We start from the raw sequence: 25,769 nt of genomic DNA, 5'->3' as shown, positions 1-25,769 counted from the left end.
ATGGGGGGCGGGGGGGGGCAACAGACAGCATGAGAGAGAGTGAGTTGGGATGTGGAGGGTGCAATAGGGAGACAGAAAGATAGTTAGAGAGAGATTTTTTTCAAGTTGCCATCTGCCATGTTGGGACTGGAACCCGATCCTGGTTACTAGTCCTGCGACTCGTCCCCCTGTGGAAAGTACGTTCCCTCTTGTGGGTGAGTCCAGAACTAGGGGGCAATGTTTTAAAATTGGGGATCATCCTTTTAGGGCAGAGATGAGGAGAATTATTCTTTCTCAGAGGGTTGTGCGACTTTGGAACTCTCAGCCTCAGAAGGCAAAGGAGGAGGGGGGGTCACTAAATACTTTTAAGGCAGATGTAGATAGATTCCTGATAGGTAAGTGGATGAAAGGTCACTGGGGGTGGAAGGGCATCCAGAATTCGAAATACAAACAGGTGAGGCATGACCTTATTGAATGGCAGAGCGGGCTCGAGTCTGCTTCTATTTCGTATGTTCTTTACAGTCCCCCTAACTCTGACCCCACCCAATACGTTACTACTTCCTAATCTCGTGTTGTCCCTCTCAATTCTTTTTGTGCACCACGGTTGCTCTCTCTTGTATGACCTCCTGGTTCCCACATCCCACTGACAAGTTCGTTGAAACCCTCTCCAAAAGCAGCAGCAAACCAACTGGTTAGAATATTAGGCCCTGGCCCGTGGAGATACAACCCATTCAGGTTGTGCAGGTCCCAAATCCCGCAGAACTGGTCCCACTGTCTGCGGAAATTAAAAACCTCCCCTCTTGCATCACCTATACACATACATAGATAGATATTGGGTGGCACGGTGGTTAGCACTGCTGCCTCACAGCGCCAGGGACCTGGGTTCAATTCCCAGCTTGGATGGCTGTCTGTGTGGAGTTTGCACATTCTCCCCGTGTCTGTGTGGGTTTCCTGCGGGTGCTCAGCATTCCTTCTGGAAATCCAAATATACCACATCCACTCATTCTCCTCTATCTGTCAACTTCCTCAAAAAAATTCCAAAAGGTTTGTCAAACGTGATTTGCCTTTCCTCGATCCATGCTGACTCTGCCAAATCTGATGATTATACAATTTATTGTAAAGGATGTGATAACTGGACACTAAATTCTCGTGTTTTCCCCGACTGCTGGTATCAGGCTAACCGGTCTGTAGTTCCCCGTTTTCTCTCTCACTCACTCCTTTTTTAAACAGTGCAGTTACATTTTCCACCTTCAGGAACCTGTCCAGAATGTACAGGATTTGGGAGATGATTGCCAATACATCCAGTACCTCTACAGCCACCTTCTTCCACACACTGGGTGGCAGGTCATCAGGTTCGGGGAAATTAGCAGCTTTTTGTCCCATTAATTTCTCCATCACGACTTTTGTTTTGCGAACACTAACTCTTATCGGTTCCTCATGTATCTCCTGGATCTCTATTTCTGGGAGCTATTTTGCCCCTTTCTCTCCACAGAGAGCTTGTTCACTCTCTCTGCCATTTCTTTATTCCTCATTATAAATTCTCCTGCCTTGGACTGCAATGGGCCCACATTAGCTAATCTTTTCCTTTTTGCACAGTCTGTTTTTATTGTACTCTGTCTCTATCAGTTCCCTGGTCCCCCTGGGTGGAAAAATTGCTCTGATACGCACAGGGTGCCGGTGAGGAGAATGCAGGGAATAACGATGGTGATGGGGTGATGGGATAGAGGGATGGATGGGGGGGAGCTGCTGGATGGGTAGGTGGGTGAGAGGTTGTGGGTGACAGATAGATGGGGGAAATTGGGGTGACGGTGGGGGGGGGTTTAAAGGGGGGGGTTTGGTTTGAACACAGTCACTCAGTCTCCACTTACCTTGGCATCCACAGCTGGGAGCTGCTGACGCAGGATATAATCCACAGGTTGGGTGTCGCCCTCGATCTGCTGCAGTTGCTGCTTCAGCTCACAGAAGAAGCGTTGTAGGTTCTTCAGGACTCCCACCTTGAACCTATGTAAATGCTGGAACACAGACTTGCTGCCAGCGGGAGAGTCACTGAGCACCCAGATATCCCAAACCAGCGACGGGTCAGGCAGGGCAAAGGCGACGGGTCAGGCAGGGCAAAGGCGACGGGTCAGGCAGGGCAAAGGCGACGGGTCAGGCAGGGCAAAGGCGACGGGTCAGGCAGGGCAAAGGCGACGGGTCAGGCAGGGCAAAGGCGACGGGTCAGGCAGGGCAAAGGCGACGGGTCAGGCAGGGCAAAGGCGACGGGTCAGGCAGGGCAAAGGCGACGGGTCAGGCAGGGCAAAGGCGACGGGTCAGGCAGGGCAAAGGCGACGGGTCAGGCAGGGCAAAGGCGACGGGTCAGGCAGGGCAAAGGCGACGGGTCAGGCAGGGCAAAGGCGACGGGTCAGGCAGGGCAAAGGCGACGGGTCAGGCAGGGCAAAGGCGACGGGTCAGGCAGGGCAAAGGCGACGGGTCAGGCAGGGCAAAGGCGACGGGTCAGGCAGGGCAAAGGCGACGGGTCAGACAGGGCAAAGGCGACGGGTCAGGCAGGGCAAAGGCGACGGGTCAGGCAGGGCAAAGGCGACGGGTCAGGCAGGGCAAAGGCGACGGGTCAGGCAGGGCAAAGGCGACGGGTCAGACAGGGCAAAGGCGACGGGTCAGGCAGGGCAAAGGCGACGGGTCAGGCAGGGCAAAGGCGACGGGTCAGGCAGGGCAAAGGCGACGGGTCAGGCAGGACAAAGGCGACGGGTCAGGCAGGACAAAGGCGACGGGTCAGGCAGGACAAAGGCGACGGGTCAGGCAGGACAAAGGCGACGGGTCAGACAGGACAAAGGCGACAGGTCAGACAGGACAAAGGCGACGGTCAGACAGGACAAAGGCGACAGGTCAGACAGGACAAAGGCGACAGGTCAGACAGGACAAAGGCGACAGGTCAGACAGGACAAAGGCGACAGGTCAGACAGGACAAAGGCGACAGGTCAGACAGGACAAAGGCGACAGGTCAGACAGGACAAAGGCGACAGGTCAGACAGGACAAAGGCGACAGGTCAGACAGGACAAAGGCGACAGGTCAGTCAGGACAAAGGCGACAGGTCAGACAGGACAAAGGCGACAGGTCAGACAGGACAAAGGCGACAGGTCAGACAGGACAAAGGCGACAGGTCAGACAGGACAAAGGCGACAGGTCAGACAGGACAAAGGCGACAGGTCAGACAGGACAAAGGCGACAGGTCAGACAGGACAAAGGCGACAGGTCAGACAGGACAAAGGCGACAGGTCAGACAGGACAAAGGCGACAGGTCAGACAGGACAAAGGCGACAGGTCAGACAGGACAAAGGCAACAGGTCAGACAGGACAAAGGCAACAGGTCAGACAGGACAAAGGCAACAGGTCAGACAGGACAAAGGCAAAAATCCTCTTCTACCCTGTCCCCAAAATATCCCACCCTCACACCATACCCTGTCTCCACCCCCTCCTTCTCACACCCAGCCCATCCTGCCACCCCTACCCTCTTCCCTCAGACCCTCTGGCTATTTCACTCCCTCCTCCCACCCCACGTAAGAAGCTATGAAAGTGGCTATGAACCACCTCAGCCACTCAGGCCTGACTTCCTGTACTATCCCCGTCTTCCTCAGCATCCCGAAATCAGTGCGTCTCCAATCTCCGTCTGGAATATTCTCAATGATGGAGCATCCACAACCCTCTGAGTGAAAAAATTCTTCCTCATCTCAGTCCAGGATGGTCAGTTGCGGAGTCTGAGACTGTGACCCGTGTTTAGATTCCCTGACCGGGGCCTTCCTGGACCCACTGAACCCATTCAGAACCTTGTAGCTTTCAGTGAGATCACCTCGCATCTTCTAAACGACAGAGACGACTGGTCCAATTTACTCATCCTATCCCACCTCATCCCGGGGACCAATCCAGTGAGAACATTCATAGATGTACACTCTGAGGCACAAGTGCATCTTTCCCTTGGCCAAAGAGACCAGAGTACCCCGAGTGTGCTCTCACCAATGCCCCCATACAATTGCAACAATAATTCATATCAAATGTTTGGGTCAAGGGAAGAGCAAGGAAATGCTGGCTTTGCCACAGATGCCCTCATCCCGTGAAAAAATAACGTTAAATAAATGCTAACGTACTACTAGCTTTCCCAATTCCTCTCTGTACCTAGAGTCACAGAGGTTTACAGTATGGAAACAGGCCCTTTGGCCCAACTTGTCCATGCCGCCTTTTTAAAACCCCTAAGCTAATCCTAATTGCCTGCATTTGGCCCATATCCCTCTATACCCATTTGACCCATGTGACCGTCCAAACACTTCTTAAAAGATAAAATTGTACTTGCCTCTACTACTACCTCTGGCAGCTTGTTCCAGACACTCACCACCCTCTGTGTGAAAAAATTGCCCCTCTGGACATTTTTGTATCTCTTCCCTCTCACCTTAAACCTCTGCCCTCTAGTTTTAGACTCCCCTACCTTTGGAGAAAAGATATTGACTATCTAGCTGATCTGTGCCCCTCAATACTCTATAGACTTATATAAGACCCCTTCGTTCCAGAGAAAAAAGTCCCAGGTCTATCAAGCCTCTCCTTATAACTCAAACCTGCATGCTAACTTAGTGAATGATGTACAAGGGAAGGTGACAGCTTAGTGGTATTATTGTGAGGCTATTTATCCAGAAACTCAGCTAATGTTTTGGGGACCCAGGTTCGAATCCCGCCATGGCAGATGGTGGAATTTGAATTCAATAAAAAATATCTGGAATTAAGAATCTATTGATGACCATGAAACCGTTGTCCATTGTCAGAAAAACCCATCTAGTTCACTAATGTCCTTTAGGGAAGGAAATCTGCCGTCCTTACCCAGTCTGGCCTATGTGTGCCTCCAAAGCCAACAGCAATGTAGTTGGCTCTCAATTTCCCTTTGGAAAGGCAACTAGGGTTGGGCAATAAATGTTGGTCAGCCAATGACACCCCGTGTCCCATAAGTGAATAAAAATCCATGATGTGTTGAATATCTACATCTCCCCTTCTCCATTTGTTCACCTTTCTGTGTTTCCTGATAAAGTGTTAATGTCGCTCTCCTCTCACTCCCCCACTCTGCTCTCTTCCCCCCTCCGCAGAGACTCCTGGTTTATTTACCTGAACACCTCACTCCAGACCACCATCAAAGGAGTGAACATGGGGTGCGTTAGCTCCTCGTTAAAGTCGATGGTCCCGTATGAGGGAGAAGTAAAAGTCCCATTGCGGTTACAGGTCGCTCGATAGGTTGGATATGGGAATCCACTGGGGGGCTGCTCAGCACAAAGGGAGAGAAAGGACAGAGAGTCACCCCTGGTAAACAGACAAGCTGCCCACAGCACTGCGCATCAGACAGCACGGGAGGCCATTCACCCAACATGCCTGTGCTGACCCTTCAATCAGTCCCACTCTCCCCCACAGGCCTTGAGGTTCTTCCTTTTTCAATGTTTATCCAATTTCCTTTTGGTAGTGCTCAACTGAATAGTCCTAAAAAAAGATATGTACTGCCAAAGTTTTTCATCTTGCACTCATCAGGGGAGTCTTTTTCAACAGAAGCTGGAGGGACAACTGACTGACCCCAGGTGCATTCTCCATGGCAATGCCTTGCCCAATCACTTCCCTCTCTCATGCAGTATAAATTTCTTGTTTCCTTTGAGGTTGGGTATTGCTGCAATTTTCACCTGATGCGTGTACAATATAAAAAGCTCCAACACCGCCTTTCCCAGCAATACTTAATTTCCCTTTCATGGTAGCTTAGCTCCACCCGTAAGGTAACAACAAATGTTTATTGACACAACATGCTATTTACAGAGTGGTGCAGCTGCAATGCTGCCAGTCCGTCTCCTGGATCGAACTGAGGCAAAGGGCAACGCTCTACTAGGGAGATTCCCCCAGCCTAGTTCCCACTGGACTCCTGGATCAGGGGAGCCCAAGGGAAGGTCGTCCCTTAAAGGAGCCAGCCACCACATTCCCCACAAAGTTCCTTCATTTGTTTTAATAACAGTTAACCAATACGGTCTGTGATGATACTGTGCCCTGAAGAAATGCATTTTAATCATGTTTCTCTGCAGGATTTTGTCAGAGCCATGTTGTCTGCAGCTGGTGTCCTTTATTTTTACTGAAGCAGAATAATTGACAGCATGCCTTTTTTAATCTGAACTAATGCAGTGTTCTCTTTTTTCGGTGTTCCCCTGGGATTGCAGGGTAGAGCTTGATTGGGAGTGATTGACAAGTCAGGTCATATGACTGGGGACTGCTATGTTTTCACAGACAAGCCCAATCTTAGTTTTATTTTTCAGAAGCTGCATGGAGCTGAGAAAGACAGCAGTGTTTCCCCCCCCCACCCCCCTCTTCCCTGGAGTTAGAGTTTCTGCTGTCTAAGTGTTGCTGTTTAGGAAGCTGCGGGGAGCCGAGAGAGAGAAAGCAGTGTCTTGTTTATTTTCCCTTCTGTGAAGTCTGGAGATTGGAAGCTGCTAGAAACCGGGTTTATCTCTCTGAGGTTTCGCTGTTTGGAGGATATGTTCCTCTCTGAAAACTGCTGTCGGGTTCGCTATCCAGAGTGTAAACTGAAAACCGAAAACCCAGCATCACGTGTTTCAGTGTTGACTAATCCTAAAGAAGGGTATATGTCTGTCAGGCATTGGTTTAAACCGGAACAACAAAGATAGCTAGCTGTTAAGAATTATACTGCTTATGTCTGAGTCTTATCATTGGTAAAAGTTATGCTAATTCTTTTTATTATATTCTGTGTTCTTAAACTGTGTTTGATAAAAGCTTCCTAGTGGATCACTTGAATCATACCTGGAGTGAACACCTAATGCTCACTAATGCCAAAACAAATGTAAAACTTAGGGTTGGAGTTAACGTCACAAAGTCTCTGGCCTGATCTTAACAAATCCCCCAATAAATAATTAATACATTTAATCAGTTCATCAAGGACTCAGTCACTCTGGCGCTTTCTGCTCGGGCAGCACAACTCCATTGACTGGATAACTTTCTGCAGAGCTTGCTGCTGCACCAGATCTCTCCCGGGGTACCGATACTTCAACCTCTGTTTCTGCAGGAATAACGTCACATCCTGTTGCAGGCTGACAGAGTGTTGCGCTATTTGGGTAGCCAACTATGCTTCCAGCTAACAACAATGATTGAGGCTGTAGTACTGTCTCCTGGGGTGGTTCGAGACCTCAAAAACGGTCCAGTGTTTCCTTATAATTCTGTCTTGTACAAGCCCTAACTTGGCCAGACCCAGCTTGGCCCATTTCCAAAATTTCTTATATAGAGTGCTTCACCACCTTCACAATTACCTTGCTACTTGTACTGTGGCTTTCCTTTTGACGGTACTGACCATCCTCTATCTGACCTCTCTGAGGTCACAGACCAACCGACGCAAGAACAGTTTTTTCCCTGCTGCCGTCAGACTTTTGATTGTACCTATCTCGCACTAAACTGGCACTACATTCTGCACTCTCTCCTTTCCTTCTCTATGAACGGTATGCTTTGTCTGTATAGAGCATAAGAAACAATACTTTTCACTGTATTCTAATATATGTGACAATAACTAATTAAAATATAGAAAGACCAGGTTCAACCTCAGGGTGGCACAGTGGTTAGCACTGCTGCCTCACCGCGCCAAGGACACAGGTTCAATTCTGGCCTCTTGTCACTGTCTGTCTGGAGTTTGCATGTTCTCCCCGTGTCTCTGCATGGGCTCCCCCCCGCCCCGGGTGCTTCAGTTGCCTCCCACAGTCCAAAGATGTGCAGGTTAGGTACACTGGTCATGCTAAGTTGCCCTTCAGTGTCAGGGGAACGAGCAGTGTAAATATGGGGCGTTATAGGGCCTGGGTGGGATTGTGGCCGATGCAGGGTCAATGGGCTGAATGGCCTCTTCTGCACCGTAGGGATTCTATGAACCTGGTCCTCGGATGCTGACCCCATCAATAATTCCGCTGGTGTCACTCCCGTTGTGGGCTGCGGGATGGCCTTGTGTCCCAGCAGAAACTGAGACGTTCTGCTTTCCAGCGTGCTTGCTTTTTAAGGCCAGGCCTGAGGCTGCTTGTTCAGCCAGTCTATTGGGTGAAGAGTGGTACAGCACGGCCCTGATGTGTTTTATATCACTCATACAGGCAAAACTTTGAAAGCTGGTGCTTGTAAATGTCGTGTAACCATAAGGCACTGAGATCCGGGGGACTTCCAGCCACATATTCTAAACTCCGATCTCTTACCTGCGAGCCCCACCGCAGCACACTGCCCTCAGACCTCCTGACAGCCAATCGCATCCCAACATTCAGCTGGGACTCGATGAGGGAGAACGACGACCCAATGGCCCGGTGACAATCCTCCACTGTTTGCTGGAAGAATTCTTCCACGTGGGACAGGCAGGTCTTCACTGTCTCTCGCACCCGGGCCTGGTACGAGGCATCCTGAGGAGAGACAGCAGGTCGTCTGTACAGTGGGACGTATCCGAACCTTTCCCCCAGGTTCCAGAGCCAGAGCCAGACCCTACCCCCCCCCGCCCCCGGGATGTCAGCGCTAGACCCTGAACCCAGATAACTCCCCCTCCCCACCACCCCCACCGCAGGGTATCGGAGACAGATCCTTTCCCCCCCCCTTCCCCAGGTTCCAGAGCCGGACCCTCCCCCGGGATATTAGAGCTAGACCCTGAACCTGGATAACTTTCCCCTCCCCACCGCAGGGTATCAGAGTCAGGTCCTTTCCCCCCTTCCATTGCCAGACCCTTCCCTCCCCTCCCCCCAGATATTAGAGCCCCAGACCCTGATATCGCAGACACCTCACCTGCCTCCCTCCCTAACCAGGGTATCCGAGGCCTAAACCGAGGCACCTCACCTCACCCCACCCCTGGGGATATCAGAGGCAGACACTGCATCCATAGATTCCGCAGTGTTGAGGAAGCTGGAATGGCAACTGGTATCGGAGCCAAACAAACCAGGGACCAGGAATTAGACATTGCCACATTGTTTGTGGCAAATGGGTATCAGAATGCACCGACAGTGGACACAACCCAGCCCTGGACAGCAACCCCACACCGCCCCCTCCCCCCACCGCTAACACTCAGCCCTGCCGCTCACCTGGGCTCTGCGGTTGGTCAGGTAGGTGACCACATGGCTGACAAAGGTGGCGACCTGGCGGATGACCATCTCTGTGGCGGCTGCCCGGCGTGCCAGGGTGATCTGATGGACAAAGCGCTGGACGGCAGGGATTTCTGTACGAAATAAACCGATAATTAACGTCCCTGTGATCAAGCTGCATCAATCCCTCCTCAACCCCAGTTCCTGCGTTCAGGAGCCCTGCCAGGGCCTTCCATCAACTCTTCAGCTATAGAAGGCATCACACATTCCAACCTTCCAAATGGAATTCTCTGCCCACAAAACCCCTGATCCCATCCACCCCCCCCCCCCCCCCCCTTACCCCCAGTAGTAAGGGCACCAAACTTGGTCAATGTCCCCCAACGATCTGAAACTGGTATGAGGGTTTTTGCCTGTGAGGAGATACTGCATGGTAAGTTGTTGCATAAGATTAAATCTCACGGGATCCAGGGTGAGATATCTAAATGGATACAAAATTGGCTTCTTTGCAAAAGCCAATGGTGGTTGTAGAGAGTTGTGCTTCAAACTGGAGGCCTGTGACCAGCGGTGTGCCTCAGGGATCAGTGCTGGGTCTACTGTTATTTCTGATTTATATTAATAATTTGGATGAGAATATGTGGGGCACGGTTAGTAAGTTTAAAGATTATACCAAGATTGGTGGCATAGTGGACAGTGATGGTGGTTATCTCCAATTGCAATGGGATCTTGATCAATTGGGCCAGTGGGCTGACGAATGGCAGATAGAGTTTAATTTAGATAAATGCGAGGTGATGCATTTTGGGAGATTGAACCAGGGCAGGATTTACTCAGTTAATGGTAGGGAGTTGGGGAGAGTTACAGAACAAAGAGATCTAGGGGTACATGTTCATAGCTCCTTGAAAGTGGAGTCACAGGTGGACAGAGTGGTGAAGAAGGCATTCAGCATACTTGGTTTCACTGGTCAGAACATTGGATACAGGAGTTGGGACATCTTGTTGAAGTTGTACAAGACATTGGTAAGGCCACACTTGGAATACTGCGTACAGTTCTGGTCACCCTATTATAGAAAGGATATTATTAAACTAGAAAGAGTGCGGAAAGATGCAACTGGGATTTGATTGTTTGAGTTATAAGGAGAAGCTGGATAGATTGGGGCCTTTTCCTCTGGAGCACAGGAGGCTGAGGGGTGATCTTATAGAGGTCTATAAAATAATGAGGGACACAGATCAGCTAGATAGTCAATATCTTTTCCCAAAGGTGGGGGAATCTAAAACTAGAGGGCAGAGGTTTAAGATGAGAGGGGAAAGATACAAAAGTGTCCAGAGGGGTAGTTTTTTCACACAGGCAGTGGTGAGTGTCTGGAACAAGCTGCCAGAGGTAGTAGCAGACATGGGTACAATTTTGTCTTTTAAAAAGCATTTAGATAGTTTCATTGGTAAGATGGGTATAGAGGGATATGGGCCACATGTGGGCAATTGGGATTATCTTAGGGGTTTTAAAAAAAGGTGGCATGGACAAGTTGGGCTGAAGGGCCTGTTTCCATGCTGTAAATCCCCATGACTCTATGCCACTACCCAACTCAACAGGTCAGAGATGGTTTGGAAGGTGGGGGTGCAGCATATGGAGTGAGTGCAGAGGTTTGACACTGAGGGATCCCAGCACCCCCCCAGGCCTGCTCAGCTACTACAGTCATTATAATATCATCATTAATGAATTAAAAAACAGCCTTATTATAATCAAAACTTTTCCTTCAAGTCAGCCCCTACCCATGGTGAGAAACCACACCGACCCCTCCTCAAAACAGCCCCCACACCTCTATCAGAGTGGGGAACACTTATGAGCAAGCGTGCTGGAGAATGCCAGCACTCTGTCTGCACTGGATGATGATGTTCAGTGGATGAACCCTGCTCCCATCTATCTGAACATTCACTCCCTCCAGTATCAGCACACAGTGGCTGCAGTCTCCTCCACCCACAGGCACCGCACTCCAGCAACATCATCAGGTCTCGGATATCAAATCCACAGAGATAAGAACATAAGATCACTTTACCTGGTAGCCTCTTGGGATTAGCAATAATCCTAATTACCCGCATGCGGCCCATATCCCTCTATACCCATCTTACCCATGTAATTAGCTAAATGCTTTTTAAAAGACAGAATTGTACCTGTCTCTACTACTCACAGCTAACAGAATGGATAGGCAGAAGCCTTTTCCCGGGGTGGAAGAGTCAATTACCAGGGGGCACAGGTTTAAGGTGCGAGGGGCAAGGTTTAAAGGAGATGTATGAGGTAAGTTTCTTTTTACATAGAGGGTGGCGGGTGTCCAGAACTCGCTGCCGGGGGGAGGTAGTGGAAGCAGAGATGATAGTGAGTTTTAAGGGGCATCTGGACAAATACATGAACAGGATGGGAATAAAGGGATACGGTCCCCAGAAGCGGGGGGGGTTTTAGTTCAGTCGGGCAGCATGGTTGGTGCAGGCTTGGAGGGCCGAAGGGCCTGTTCCTGTGCTGTAGTTTTCTTTGTTCTAACTCACTTTTCCCGTGATTACCCACTCCCACATTCCCCAGTTACTCCCCCCTCCCCAGTTGCTCCCCCCATTCCCCAGTTACTACTCCTGCCCATTCCCCAGTTGCTCCCCCCATTCCCCAGTTATTACTCCTGCCCATTCCCCAGTTATTACTCCTGCCCATTCCCCAGTTATTACTCCTGCCCATTCCCCAGTTATTACCCCCTCACCTGTTACTACCCATCCCTCCATTACCTAGTTCCTATCCCCACTCCCCTCCCTTGTTACACCCTTCCCTTCAGAACCCACCCTCCACATTCAGTCGCCTCTTGCCAGGCAAGTAGTTAATATAAAACTTTGACAAGATTTTTGTCAGCAAACATTGTTAAGGGATACGAGGGCAAAGATGGGAATGTGAAGTTAGGTCACAAATCAGCGACAAAGCCACTAAAGGCTGAATGGCCTCTCCCTTCCTGTTCCTTATTCCTACCAGAGCAGGTCAGAGGTTGGGCATTCTGCAGGAGTGGCAGGACTGAGATGGCTGAAGAAAGAAGCTTTAGATGCATCATTGACAAAGATGGCAGCCATTTTGCACATAGCAAGATCCCACCTCAACAATGAGATAAATTGCACGCAAGTACAAAGAACAGAGAAAATTACAGCACAGGAACAGGTCCTTCGGTCCTCCAAGCCTGTACTGACCATGCTGCCTGGCTTAACTAAAACCTCCTATGCTTCAGGGGACCATATCCCTCAATTCCCATCTCATTCATGTACTTGTCAAGACGTCCCTTAAAAGTCACTACCATATCCGCTTCCACTACCTCCCCCAGCGACAAGTTCCAGGCACCCACCACCCTGTGTAAAAAATCTGCCTCATACATCTTTTTTAAAACTTGCTCCTCGCACCTTAAACCTGTGCCCCCTACTAATTGACTCTTCCACCCTGGGAAAAAGCTTCTGACTATCCACTCTGTCTATGCCTCTAATAATCTTGTAGACTTCTATCAGGTCTCTCAACCTCCGTCACTCCAGTGAGAACAAACCAAGTTTCTCCAACCCCTCCTCACAGCTAATGCCTCCATACCAGGCAACATCCTGGTAAATCTTTTCTGTACCCTCTCCAAAGCCTCCACATCCTTCTGGTAGTGTGGCGACCAGAATTGAACACTATATTCCAAGTGCAGCGTAACTAAGGTTCTATAAAGCTGCAACATGACTTGCCAATTTTTAAACTCAATGCCCCAGCCAATGAAGGCAAGCATGCCGTATGCCTTCTTGACTACGTTCTCCACCTGCATTACCTCTGTCAGTGACCTGTATACCTGTACACCCAGATCCCTCTACCTAACAATACTCTGAAGGGTTCTGCCATATAATTCATTAGAGAAACCCCAGAAACAGTTTGCTTCTCTTGGGATATGTACCCATTGGTTCAGCATCGGAACCGACAAACGGAGCTTCAGTTTAACATCTCCACTGAAGGACAGCACCTCTGACAGTGCAGCACTCTCTCATACCTGAGAGACAAGGAAACAGATACAATTGTATTGAGTTGGGTATATAATTGAAAAGGAGAAAAGGGAAAGAGCAGGGGGTGTGGGACTGACTGGGAAAGGGCTTTCAAACAGGGATGATGGACCAAATGGCCACCTCCCATGATCAGGAAAGGACGTCAGTCATTTTAACTCAGTTTTACCAACTGAACTAAGATCAAGGGTTAGGAATCCAGGTCCTTTCCCATTCCTTGATCACACGTAACCTTCTGTGAGCCAGACACCTCCCGCCCCATCCCCACATAGATGGTAGAAGGAGGCAGAAGATGGAGGAAAGGCCTGTACCCGTATCCTCGATGTTGCTGAACACCTGGGGGGGTCCATCCTGCAGCAGCTTATCACGGAGTTTCAGGTACTCGGTGGAGCTAACAGTGAACACGTGAAGTTTCCCATCTCTGCTCGAGTCAGGGTCCGGCCCTCCTGTTAGCAGAGGGTGAACTGCATCATCTTCATCCTCATCCTCCTCATCCTCATCCTCACTGCTCTCCTCCTCAGAGTCCAGCTCTTCTGTCTTGGCTTGACGCTTCAACTCCTAAACACAGGTCAAAATAAAGCAACAATTAAACTAGAGAGCTCCCAGGAGGTTCCAGCAGGGGATGGAAGGCAATAAAAAACAAAACCGTTATTGGGAGCCAACTGTACAAAGAACAAAAATCAGCCCGGGGAACAGGCCCTTTGGCCCAATGAGCCCGCGCCGCCATCCCAACACCACCAGTCCCCCTCTCCACCCATGACCCTTGTCTAATATTTTATGGCCATCCAGATTGAGGGAAACGAAGTAAGGACTGTGACTTAAAGAATTTTTATTCCGGTAGCACCTTCCACAACGTCAGTCTTCAAGGTAGGAAATGCAGCAACCACTTTGTAACACAGCAAGATCCCACATCAGCAATGTAATAGATAATCTCATTTAAGATTTGATTTATTACTGTCACATTAGCGTACAGCATAAAGTATTGTTTCTTGCACGCTACAGTGACTAAACATACTGTGCATAGAGAAAGGAGAGAATGCTGAATGTAGTGTTACAGTCATAATTAGGGTGTAGAGAAAAAGTAACTTCAATTTTTATTATTAGTCACAAGTAAGGCTTACATTAACACTGCAGTGAAGTTACTGTGAAATTCCCCTAGTTGCCACAGGCCGGCACCTGTTTGGGTCAATGGATCTAACTAGCACATCTTTCAGAATGCGGGAGGAAACTGGGGCACCCAGAGGAATCCACACAGTCAGTAACCCAAGCCAGGAATCGAACCCAGGTCCCTGGCGCTGAGAAGCAGCAGCGCTAACCACTGTGCTACCGTGTTGAAAGATCAACTTAACACGAGTTAGATCCATTCAAAAGTCAGATGGCAGCAGGGAAGAAGCTGTTCTTGCGTTGATTGATACGTATCCTCAGGCTTTTGTATGTTTTTCCCGACGGAAGAAGGTGGAAGAGAGAATGTCTGAAGTGTGTTGGGTCCCTGATTATGCTGGCTGATTGGCTGAGGGAGCGGGAAGTGTAGACAGTCAATGGATGGAAGGCTGGTTTGGGTGACGGACTGGGCTACATTCAAGACGTTTTAAAGAATGTTGATTCAGGGGATATGCATCAGCCAAAACACTATGGAGATCCCTTCTGCGGTGGCCATGGTGTTAAAACTCTGAGATATAAAGACTTTAATATTTTGGACAGTAATTTAGAGTTAATCAAGGGGGTCAAATGCTGTGCATTTGCCTGACAGTAAACCTGGGTAGTTTGATTGTTAGAGATCAAAGGGAAGGCTGAGATTGCTTCACTGAGCAGAAGGTGCAAATAATTTATACTTGGAGACAATGGCAGCAGTCTCTCAGTACAACAAGTACAGAGTCTCCCAAAGACCCAGAAAGGTGTTGAAGTTTGAAACATTGGAAATAATTTTGCCATCAACTATCCATTTACTTCTATGTGAAAGGGAGCTGGTCTCTCAGGGAACTAATTAGTATTCCTAATTACATACAAGATTAATGGGCTTTGGGGAAAGGGGGCAGAGGAAGGCAATTTTGAGATCAGGCTACAGGCTTCCCTACAAATCAATGAATACATCACAGCAGAGGCTCTGTGTGACCAACAGAGAAAGCAGCTGCTCGACTTTGTAAACTGTGATAGCTGGGTGAAGGAGGCAGACAGCTTCTAGTCAACGAGACACATTCGGCCGACATCTAAGGATGTGGGGAGATTTGTTCTGGCATGATTAGGGGTAAGATAACTCATCAGAGTGGGCTTTACAGCTGGTGGCAGATTTAAGGCACTCCAAAAACTCAGAAAAGTGCCTCGAGGCAGTTACTCAAGAGTTTTTATTCAACAAGGCAGGGATGTGGGGAGACCTGCTGAAAGCTGGGAGTTACTATACGCTGTTTGCTATAAAGGAGTTTTTAAAGTTTATTTAGTGTCACAAGTAGGCTTACATTAACACTGCAATGAAGTTACTGTGAAATTCCCCTAGTTGCCACACCCTGTCTGGGTACACTGAGGAAGAGCGAATTTAGCATGGTCAATGCAGCTAACCAGCACGTTTTTAGGACTGTAATCCCATGGAGAGTGCCATCGGTGATCAGCCATTTCTTTCTAATTGGAAGCACAAGTTGCTGCAGAAAGAACGTTGTGTTTAGTCAATAGCGTTCATTAATCATTTGTTACAGTAAAAGTTTTAAAACAGGAAGAGGAGATCTGGAAATACTCAGCAAGTCAGGCAACATCTGTGGAGAGGAACTGAGCTAACATTTCAGGTTAACAGAGCAGTTCTCGTGGCTCTCCATCTGTGGAGTGGGATGTAGAGACTTCCCTTGCACCACACCCCATGAACAACTCTCCTGCTCCAATCTTCCCCTCCACCCGCACGTTTGCACCCACCTGCAGTCCACACTTGAAGTTGAAATGAATATTTCTCTTACAGAAGAAATTTCGGGCCTTGATGGAGCTCAGGGAGAGTTCACGTCGCTTCAGGTTCATCTTGAGGTGGAGTTGATCCAACTGTGTGAGGGGGAGACAAGAGAAAAATAAACCTCCACGTATATCGGCACACTTCATGATAAGACAAGCAAGTTCACAGAAATAGTCCAGTCTCCCTCATACCTGCCCAGATTTGGAAGTGGAAGGGGGACTGAGACTGGAGTAACTACTCTAGTTGGACATTGATCTGAAACTGTCAGGAAGTTAAAATGCAACACAAAAGGACAAATGTAAGGCAGATAGCCAGCACAGAAATGATGGGCTGAATGGCCTCATAGAGGACCAAGCTGAACATAGAAAACAGAGACCTAGAAGAGGAATGAGAGGGCAGAGAGGGAGAGCATTAGCAACTAACATAAAAGAGAAACCAAAAGCCTTTTATAAACATGTCACTAGGTAACAAAAAGGATTGTCAAAGGAAGCATGGGACTGAGTAGAGACCAAAAAGATAAGGGGTATGAGTGGGGCACTAAATCAGGGGGCGGTAGCGATATAGGGCAAGTGCAGCATCACTCAAAGCAGAAACGTCACATGGCCCAGATAGGATTTTAACCCGGAGCTGCTGAAGGAAGGAAGCGTGGGAGGCTCAGAAAAAGGAAGGTGAATGAATCTAGAAATGACAAAGTGTTCAGTCTAATTCTCCGGGTGTAACTCAAGATAATGTTATATGGCTTTTGGAAAAAGTCAAAGACAAACCACGTTTGTTTAACTTGATGAATTTATATTCTTTGATAAATTTACACAAGAGGGTGATGGCCTAATTGTATTATCGCTAGATTATTAATCCAGAAACTCAACTAATGTCAAATCCCGCCACAGCAGATGGTGGAATTTGAATTCAATAAAAAATATCTGGAATTAAGAATCTACTGATGACCATGAAACCATTGTCGATTGTCAGAAAAATCCACCTGGTTCATTAATGTCTTTTAGGGAAGGAAATCTGCCATCCTTACCTGGTCTGGTCTATGTGTGACTCCAAAGCCACAGCAATGTGGTTGGCTTTCAACTGCCCTCTGAACAACGATAACCGAGGATGGACAATAAATGCTGGCCAGCCAATGACACCCATGTCACACAAAAGAATTTTTTTTTAAATTGAAAAGGACAAGGGCAGCAGGTACTGGGGAACACCACCACCTGGAGATTCAACTCCGAGTCACTCACCATCCTGATTTGATGTGGAGATGCCGGCATTGGACTTGGGTGGGCACAGTAGAAGTCTCACAACACAAGGTGAGTGCCTGAGGAAGGGGCAGTGCCCCAAAAGCTCATGATACCAAATAAACCTGTTGGACTTTAACCCGGTGTTGTGAGACTTCTTATGGTATCCTGACTTGGAAATAAATCGCCGTTCCGTCACTGTCACTGGGTCAAAATCCTGGAACTCCCTCCCTAACAGCACTGTGGGTGTACTTACACCTCAAGGACTGCAGCGGTTCCAGAAGGCAGCTCACCAGCACCTTCTCAAGGGCAATTAGAAATGGGCAACAAATGCTGGCCAGCCAGTGACGCCCATGTCCCATGAAAGAATGAAAGTTTTAAAAATCCATTGGCAGCACGAGCAGCATTAAGACAGGGAAATGCTCACCTCCAAAGCATGGTGTTTGATGGCAAACTCTAGCTGTTTGGTTCTGGGATCTCTCTCTGCAATCTGTTAATAGGAGACAAAAGACAACCAGTGTGGCAGTTAGCAAACAAACTTTACACGACAAAGAGCGAGGGCGACTGAGTTAGCATTTAAACTGGAGTCACTACACAGCAGTGTCAAATTATACAATATTCCCTGCAGCCTCATTGCTGCTATCCCGTCCCTCCGATTCCCAGTGATGTCAGTACCTGACCGCAGACTTGTAACTGCGTCAGCTCCGATTCCCAGGTCTCTTGCTCAGCCTGTCGCTCTTCGATTTTGTTCCTCAGCTTCATCATCTCATCTTCCAGAAGGCTGCAGTCACCGCTTTGGTGCAGAGCTCTGAAAAGGACAGGAGGCCATGTGTCACTCAATCGCAAGCTATTACTGCTCTGAGCATTCCTACACCAGTCCTCACCCAATCATTGATCACAAAACACCACCCCCACACACATGGCGGCACAGTGGTTAACACTGCTGCCTCACAGTGCCAGGGACCCAGGTTCAATTCACAGCTCGGGTCACTGTCTGTGGGGAGTCTACACGTTCTCCCTGTGTCTGTGTGAGTTTCCTCTGGGTCAAAGAAAATTATAGCACAGGAACAGGCCCTTTGGCCCTCAAAGCCTGCATCGACCATGCTGCCCGACTGAACTAAAACCCCCAACCCTTCCGGGAACCATATCCCTCTATTCCCATCCTATTCACGTATTTGTCAAGACGCCCCTTAAAAGTCACTACCATATCCGCTTCCACTACATCCCCCAGCAACGAGTTCCAGGCACCCACCACTCTCTGTGTAAAAAAACTACCTCGTACATCTCCTTTAAATCTTGCTCCCCACACCTTAAACCTGTGCCCCCTGTAATTGACTCTTCCACCCCGGGAAAAAACTTCTGACTATCCACTCCGTCCATGCCCCTCGCAGACTTCTATCAGGTCACCCCTCAACCTCCGTTGTTCCAGTGAGAACAAACCAAGTTTCTCTAACCTCTCCTCATAGCTAATGCCCTCCATACCAGGCAACATCCTGGTACATCTTTTCTGTACCCTCTCCAAAGCTTCCACATCCTTCTGGTAGTGTGGAGACCAGAATTGAACACTATATTCCAAGTGCAGCCTCACTAAGGTTCTATAAAGCTGCAACATGACTTGCCAATTTTTAAACTCAATGCCCCGGCCAATGAAGGCAAGCATGCCGTATGCCTTCTTGACTACCTTCTCCACCTGCATTGCCACTTTCAGTGACCTGTGTATCTGTACACCCAGATCCCTTTGCCTATCGATACTTCTAAGAGTTCTGCCATTTACTGTATATTTTCTATCTGTATTAGACCTTCCAAAATACATTACCTCACATTTGTCCGGATTAAACTCCATCTGCCATCTGTCCACCCAGGCCTCCAACTGATCTATATCCTGCTCTATCCTCTGATGGTCCTCATCGCTATCCGCAAATCCACCAACCTTTGTGTCGTCCGCAAACTTACTAATCAATCCAGTTACATTTTCCTTCAAACCATTTATATATATTACAAACAGCAAAGGTCCCAGCACTGATCCCTGAGGAACATCACTTGTCACAGCCCTCCATTCAGAAACACACCCTTGCACTGCTACTCCCTCTCTTTGACCGAGCCAGTTTTGTACCCACCTTGCCATCTCACCTCTGATCCCATGCGACTTCATCTTCTGCACCAGTCTGCCATGAGGGACCTTGTCAAAGGCCTTACTGAAGTCCATGTAGACAACATCCACTGCCCTACCCTCAATCATCTTCGTCACTTCCTCGAAAACCTCGATCAAGTTCATAAGACATGACCTCCCCTTCATAAAACCATGTTGCCTCTCACTAATACATCCACTTATTTCCAAGTGGGAATAAATCCTGTCTCGAAGAATTCTGTCCAATAATTGCCCTACCACTGATGTAAGGCTCACTGGCCTGTAATTACCTGGATTATTCCTGCTACCCTTCTTAAACAAAGGAACAACATTGGCTATTCTCTAATCCTCTGGGACCTCCCCTGTACCCAGTGAGGATACAAAGATTTCTCTCAAGGCCCCAGCAATTTCCTCTCTTGCCTCTCTCAGTATTCTGGGGTACATCCCATCAGGCCCTCGGGACTTGTCTACCTTAATGTTTCTCAAAAACCCCAATACCTCCTCTTTTTTGACCTCAACATGACTCAAACTATCTACACACCCTTTCCCAGACTCATCATCCACCAATTCCTTCTCTTTGGTGAATACTGATGCAAAGTACTCATTTAATACCTTGCTCATTTCCTCTGGTTCCACACATATATTCTCTCCCCTGTCCTTGAGTGGGCAAACCCTCTCCCTGGCTACCTTCTTGTTCTTTATATATGTGTAAGAAGCCTTGGGATTTTCCTTAATCCTGTTGGCATTTTTATGACCCCTTAACCTGTCCTTCCCTTAATCAAATCATGACAACAACATCAGAGTTCCTAGCACTAATCCAAGCTCTAAGTTCATCTGCCTTACCTGTTACACTTCTCGCATTGAAACAACGCACTTCAGTCCACCAGACCCTCTCTGATTAGCAATCCCACCCTGCCTGCTGTTTCTCTGAGTCTTACTGGCCCTACTCTCTGGTTCCCCTTCAGCTAATTCACCTTTCGTTTGGTTCCCATCCCCCTGCCAAACTAGTTTAAATCCTCCCGTGTGACGCTAACAAATCTCCTGGCCAGAATATCTGTGCCCTTCCAGTTCAGATGCAACCCGTCCTTCTTGTACAGGTCCCACCTGCCCCGGCAGAGACACCAAAGGTCCAGATATCTGAAACCCTCCTTCCTACACCAGCTGTTTAGCCACGCGTTGAGCTGCGCTATCTTCCTATTCCTAGCCTCACTAGCACAGGCACAGAAACTGGGTGCTCTGGTTTCCTCCCACAGTCCGGAAGATATGTTGGTAAGGTACACTGGCCATGTTAATTCTTCCTCAGTGTACCTGAACAGGCGCCAGAGTGTGGCGACTGGGGAATTTTCACAATAATTTCATTGCAGTGTTAATGCAAACCCACTTATGACACTAATAAATGAACTTTAAAACTTTAAACACTTCCACCTTGCCCACCTACCATGTACCACTCTGCTGTCCTATTCGCCCATCACCCTGTGCTCCCACATGGGGGGGGAATGGCCTCCTCCTAGTCTTCTACCACCTCACACCATAGAACCATAGAAAATTACAGCTCAGAAACAGGCCTTTTGGCCCTTCTTGTCTGTGCTGGACCATTTTTTGCCTAGTCCCACTGACCTGCACTTGAACCATATCCCTCCACACCCCCCTCATCCATCAACCCGTCCAAGTTTTTCTTAAATGTTAAAAGTGACCCCGCATTTACTACTTTATCCGGCAGCTCATTCCACACTCCCACCACTCTCTGCGTGAAGAAGCCCCCCCTAATATTCCCTTTAAACTTTTCTCCCAGTCCCCTCCCCGACACTGCGTTCCCGGGTTCCAGCTTCCTGCGGACATTCTCAAACTCCTTCTGTCTAAAGGTGGGCAGTGGTTTTACAGGCTGGACATTCTGAAAGTATCTCTGGAAGTCCCACTGCCTCTGCATCCCTCCAAGGCCGCCCTCAAAACCCATCACTGACCAATCTCTGGTCATTCCTTCCCAATCACTTCCTCGGCCTCTATTAATCTGCTCCCCTCCTCCGTACCTCAGGATCTCGGTGACATTGTGAGAATCGGTCTTGGTGCAGATGAAGGCGATGCGGCCATACTGACCGTCCATCAGGAGCTGTCTATGGAGACTCTCATCCAACATGTCCTTGGCCGTCTTGTCATCGATCGCCCGCGTCACGTTGGCCACGATCCACACAGCATCACAGTTCTTCAGGTACTGAGCGCAAGAGAGGCACAGCAGAGTTACAGCCTGACGCTGGCCCTGCAGTGAGACCCCTGCCCCCTACCTCCTACAACCTATTCTCTGCCCTTGCCCCTGCACCAAGACCCCTGACAGAGTTAACAGTTGGGGTTGAGCTATGAGGAGAGGCTGAATAAACTAGGCTTGTACTCGTTAGAGTTTAGAAGAATGAGGGGAGATCTCATTGAGACGTATAAGATGATGAATGGGATGGATAGGATAGAGGTGGAGAGACTCTTCCCGCTCAGAAAGGACAGTAGGACTAGGGGGCACAGCCTCAAGATAAAGGGGGGTGCGGTTTAGAACAGAGTTGAGGAGGAACTTCTTCACTCAAAGGGTGGTGAATCTCTGGAATTCTCTGCCCGTTGAAGTGGTGGAGGCTGCCTCGCTAAATATTTTTAAGACGCGGGTTGATGGGTTTTTGATAAGAGAGGGGATTAAGGGTTATGGGGAGAGGGCGGGAATGTGGAACTGAGCCAAGACAGATCAGCCATGATCTTATTGAATGGCGGGGCAGGCTCGAAGGGCTAGTTGGCCTACTCCTGCTCCTATTTCTTATGTTCTTATGTTCTTATGAATGTTGGTGAAAGGTCAGAGAAGCAAATTGGTTTAGTGTTCCTCTGTTCACAGTTGTAGCCCAACCAGTTGAGTATTGCCAATGTCATCCCCAATACAGCCGGTTAGTTACAGGCACAGGGACAGTAAGTGCAGTGGTTATGTTACTGGATGGGTAATTCACAAACTGAGACCAATAATATGGGGAAGATGAGTTCAAATCTCACCTCAGCAGTTGAGAGATTGGAAATTCAAGGAATTAAGTAAAACATTTCAGTAAGGCTGACCACGAAACTACAAGATTGTCATAAAAATCCACCCAGTTCACTAATATCCAGGATCACAGAAAATTTGAGCCTCAGGAGGCCATTCGGTCCAGTGAATCCCTATGAGCTACCCAGGCTAGTCCCAGCTTCCTGCAATGAAGGTTGTAACTCTTCAAGAAGATATCAGTTGTTTTTAGGGAAGGAAATCTGCCATCCTCAGCCAGTCTGGCCTCTGTCACTCCACACAATGTGGCTGATTCCTCACTACCCACAAAACGATCCAGGAAGCAACACAGGGTCTTTTTTTATCCTTTCACGGGATGTGGGCGTCGCTGGTTGGCCAGCATTTATTGCCCATCCCTAATTACCCTTCGACTCTAGAGGGTGGTTAAGAGTCAACCACATTCCTGTGCATCTACAGTCACACGTCGGTCAGACCGGGTAAGGACAGCAGATTTCCTTCCCTAAAGGACACTAGTGAACCAGATTGTTTTTTACAACAGTTAACAATGGTTTTGTGGACATAGAAGATTTTTAATTCCAGATTTTTATTGAATTCAAATTTCACCATCTGCCCTGGTGGAATTCGAATCTGGATTCCCAGAGTATTACTCTGGGTCTGTGGATTACTGATCCAGCAACAATATCCACACCACCACACACACCCCCACCCTCCCCACCCCACTCCCCCAACCATCCCCCCACCCAATCCCCCAACCCCCCCTCAACCAATGACCCCCCACCACCCCCCCAACCAACGACCCCCACCACCCCCCCCAACCATCCCCCCCCAAACCCCCCAACCAACCCCCCCACCACCTCCCAACCAACTCCCCGCCACCTCCCAACCAACACCCCTCAACCAACAACCCCCCCCCACTGCCCCCCCAACCACGCCCCAACCACCACCCCCCCCCCACGCCCCAACCAACAACCCCTCCTCCCCACCCTGGTGCCAGGTGGCCACGCTCGCTCACCTCCTTGGCGACGCTGTTCCTGGCGGCGTTGGAGTCTCTGACGCCCGGAAGGTCGACCAGGACAGCTCCAGTCTGCAGCACCGCGGACCTCGGCACTCGGATCCTCACTCGCTTCACGATTGGCCAAAACTCACCACCTTGACGGCCCCGGGAATCATCAGCACGGGAATCGATGTAACGCTGCACTTCACTGCGGAAATCCCTGGCCTGGGAAACAGACCGGAAACTTAACTGGAACGGTGCCAGGAATGAGGGACAGTTATGTGAAGACACTGGAGAAGCTGGGATCCTTCCAGCAAAGTAGGCTAAGAGAGGGTTGAACAGAGCTGCACAAAACCACAAAGGGATCGGACAGAGTAAATAAGGAGGGAGTGTTTCCAGTGTGAGGGCGAAGGGGTTGCATAACCAGAGGGCACAGGTGTACGATAATTGGTAACAGCAGCACAGGAACAACAAGAATTTTGTACACAGTGAGTTGTTGTGATCTGGAAGGTGCTGCCTGAAAGGGAGGTTGAAGCAGAATCAATAATAACTCTCAGAATGGAGCAGAGCAAGACTGCATTGTGTCATTCCATACTGGCAAGTCAATCATTCCGAGACACTCGGACTGAAAGGATAATACCACGGTCCCCGATTAGATTACAGCAACACAACTAGGGGGGAGCTGAAATACACAATGATAATGGTTTTAGGAGCAGCACGGTGGCACAGCACTGCTGCCTGACAGTGCCAGGGACCCAGGTTCAATTTCCGGCTTGGCTCACAGTCTGTGCGGAGTTTGCACATTCTCCCCACGTCTGCATGGGTTTCCTCCAGTGCTCCAGTTTCCTTCTGCAGTCTGAAAGATGTGCGGGTTAGATGGATTGGCCATGCTAAGTTGAACCTTAGTGTCAGGGGGACGAGCTAGGGTAAATGCATGGGGTTATAGGGTGCGATTGTGCCCGGTGCAGACTCGATGGGCTGAATGGCCTCCTTCTGCACTCTAGGATTCTATGATTCTAAGAGGTTGGACTTTGGAGTGGGAACTTTAAAAATGAAAACAAACAGAAGCCAAAAATCTGATACCATCCCAAGTCCATTCAGGACCAATATTTAATTTGAGAATTATCCCATGAATCTTTATAAGTTAAAACCTAAATAGTCAGAGGCGCAGGAAGCAATTCCATCCCTCTGTATCCAGCCAGTGCACAAGACAGGTTAACAGCAACAAAGCAGTTTTCACTAACCCGTGTCTTGCTGATGGTCTCTGTCGTCCCCAGGCGCGAGGTGACTTCCCGAATCTCCTTCAGCTGGTCGTACGGGAGGATTTTTCCATACACGGCCTTCACACGGCCGTACGCCACACTGGCCTCGGTGTTCGGGTCTGGTCGCCGCTTCCTCAGCTGCCCAGATTTGTCCGTCATGTCCTTCAGCAACGTGAATAGCTCTTTGTGCCACTCCTGAAACCCAAAAAATACAAAGGGACGTAAGTAATCAGATAAAAGGATGAGCAATTCTCGAGAGCCATTCACCAAGTCTTTTCATGCTTCTCTTCAGAACGTTTTAGCAATCGCTCGGATTTTGTCAGCACCGTGTCGTCTGCAACTGGTGTCCCTTATTGTTACTGAAGCAGGATAATTGACAGCATGTTGATTTTTATCTGAACTAATGCATTGTTCTGTGGTTTCAATGCTCTCCAGGGATTGCTGAGTAGATATGGATTGGAGGTGACTGACAGGTCATGTCATGTGACTGAGGGCAGCTCTTTTTCACGGAACATTACAGTTTTAGTCTTGTTTTCAGAAGCTGTTTGAAGCTGAGAAAAACAACAGTGTTCTTCCCCTTCTGGGGTCTTAACACTGGAAGTCACCAGAGATTAAGACTGCCTCTCTGAAATTTGGCTGTTTTGAGGATACATCCTGTCTGAAAATTGCTGGCTATCTGTCCATGATGTTACAAAGCTGAGAATCCAGCATCACATAAGCAGACCTGCTTTTAAGTCTGGAGAAGAGTGCAAGTCTGTGGGATGGTGTTTTAACTTGGAACAACAGAGATAGCTAGCTGTAAGGAATTACAGGTAATTATAGGCAGGTGAGCTTGACGTCAGTGGTAGGGAAATTGTTGGAGAGGATTCTTAGAGATAGGATGTATGCGCATTTAGAACAGAATAATCTCATTAGTGATAGGCAGCATGGTTTTGTAAGAGGGAGGTCATGCCTCACAAATTTGGTTGAGTTTTTTGAGGAGGCGACAAAAAGAATTGAAGAGGGAAGGGCCGTGGATGTCGTCTATATGGATTTTAGTAAAGCGTTTGACAAAGTCCCTCATGGCAGGTTGGTGCAAAAGGTTAAA

At 48.6% G+C, this 25,769-nt stretch overlaps 1 protein-coding gene across 1 annotated transcript in view; it reads right to left on the bottom strand.

Moving 5' to 3' along the window:
* Window positions 1–1,847: 1,847 nt before the first annotated feature.
* Window positions 1,848–25,769, bottom strand: part of LOC145339861 (uncharacterized) — a gene marked incomplete at its 3' end in the record, with an annotated part of 45,790 nt that continues 21,868 nt past the window's right edge. Inside the window, exons 5-15 of the mRNA XM_080184395.1 lie at window positions 24,665–24,877; window positions 23,439–23,645; window positions 21,435–21,616; window positions 17,955–18,087; window positions 17,707–17,769; window positions 16,017–16,136; window positions 13,430–13,676; window positions 9,085–9,218; window positions 8,221–8,418; window positions 5,120–5,271; window positions 1,848–2,025 (exon numbers count right to left, since the gene is read on the bottom strand). Of these exons, the coding sequence (XP_080040521.1) occupies window positions 1,848–2,025; window positions 5,120–5,271; window positions 8,221–8,418; window positions 9,085–9,218; window positions 13,430–13,676; window positions 16,017–16,136; window positions 17,707–17,769; window positions 17,955–18,087; window positions 21,435–21,616; window positions 23,439–23,645; window positions 24,665–24,877 (1,827 nt within the window). The remainder of the gene's footprint in view (window positions 2,026–5,119; window positions 5,272–8,220; window positions 8,419–9,084; window positions 9,219–13,429; window positions 13,677–16,016; window positions 16,137–17,706; window positions 17,770–17,954; window positions 18,088–21,434; window positions 21,617–23,438; window positions 23,646–24,664; window positions 24,878–25,769) is intronic.

The sequence above is a fragment of the Carcharhinus amblyrhynchos genome, unplaced genomic scaffold, assembly GCF_965287045.1.
Source record: "Carcharhinus amblyrhynchos unplaced genomic scaffold, sCarAmb.v2.hapA scaffold_710, whole genome shotgun sequence".
Taxonomy (NCBI): domain Eukaryota; kingdom Metazoa; phylum Chordata; class Chondrichthyes; order Carcharhiniformes; family Carcharhinidae; genus Carcharhinus; species Carcharhinus amblyrhynchos.
Note: the sequence above shows the minus strand (reverse complement) of the source record. Positions and strands in the feature narration are given on the sequence as shown.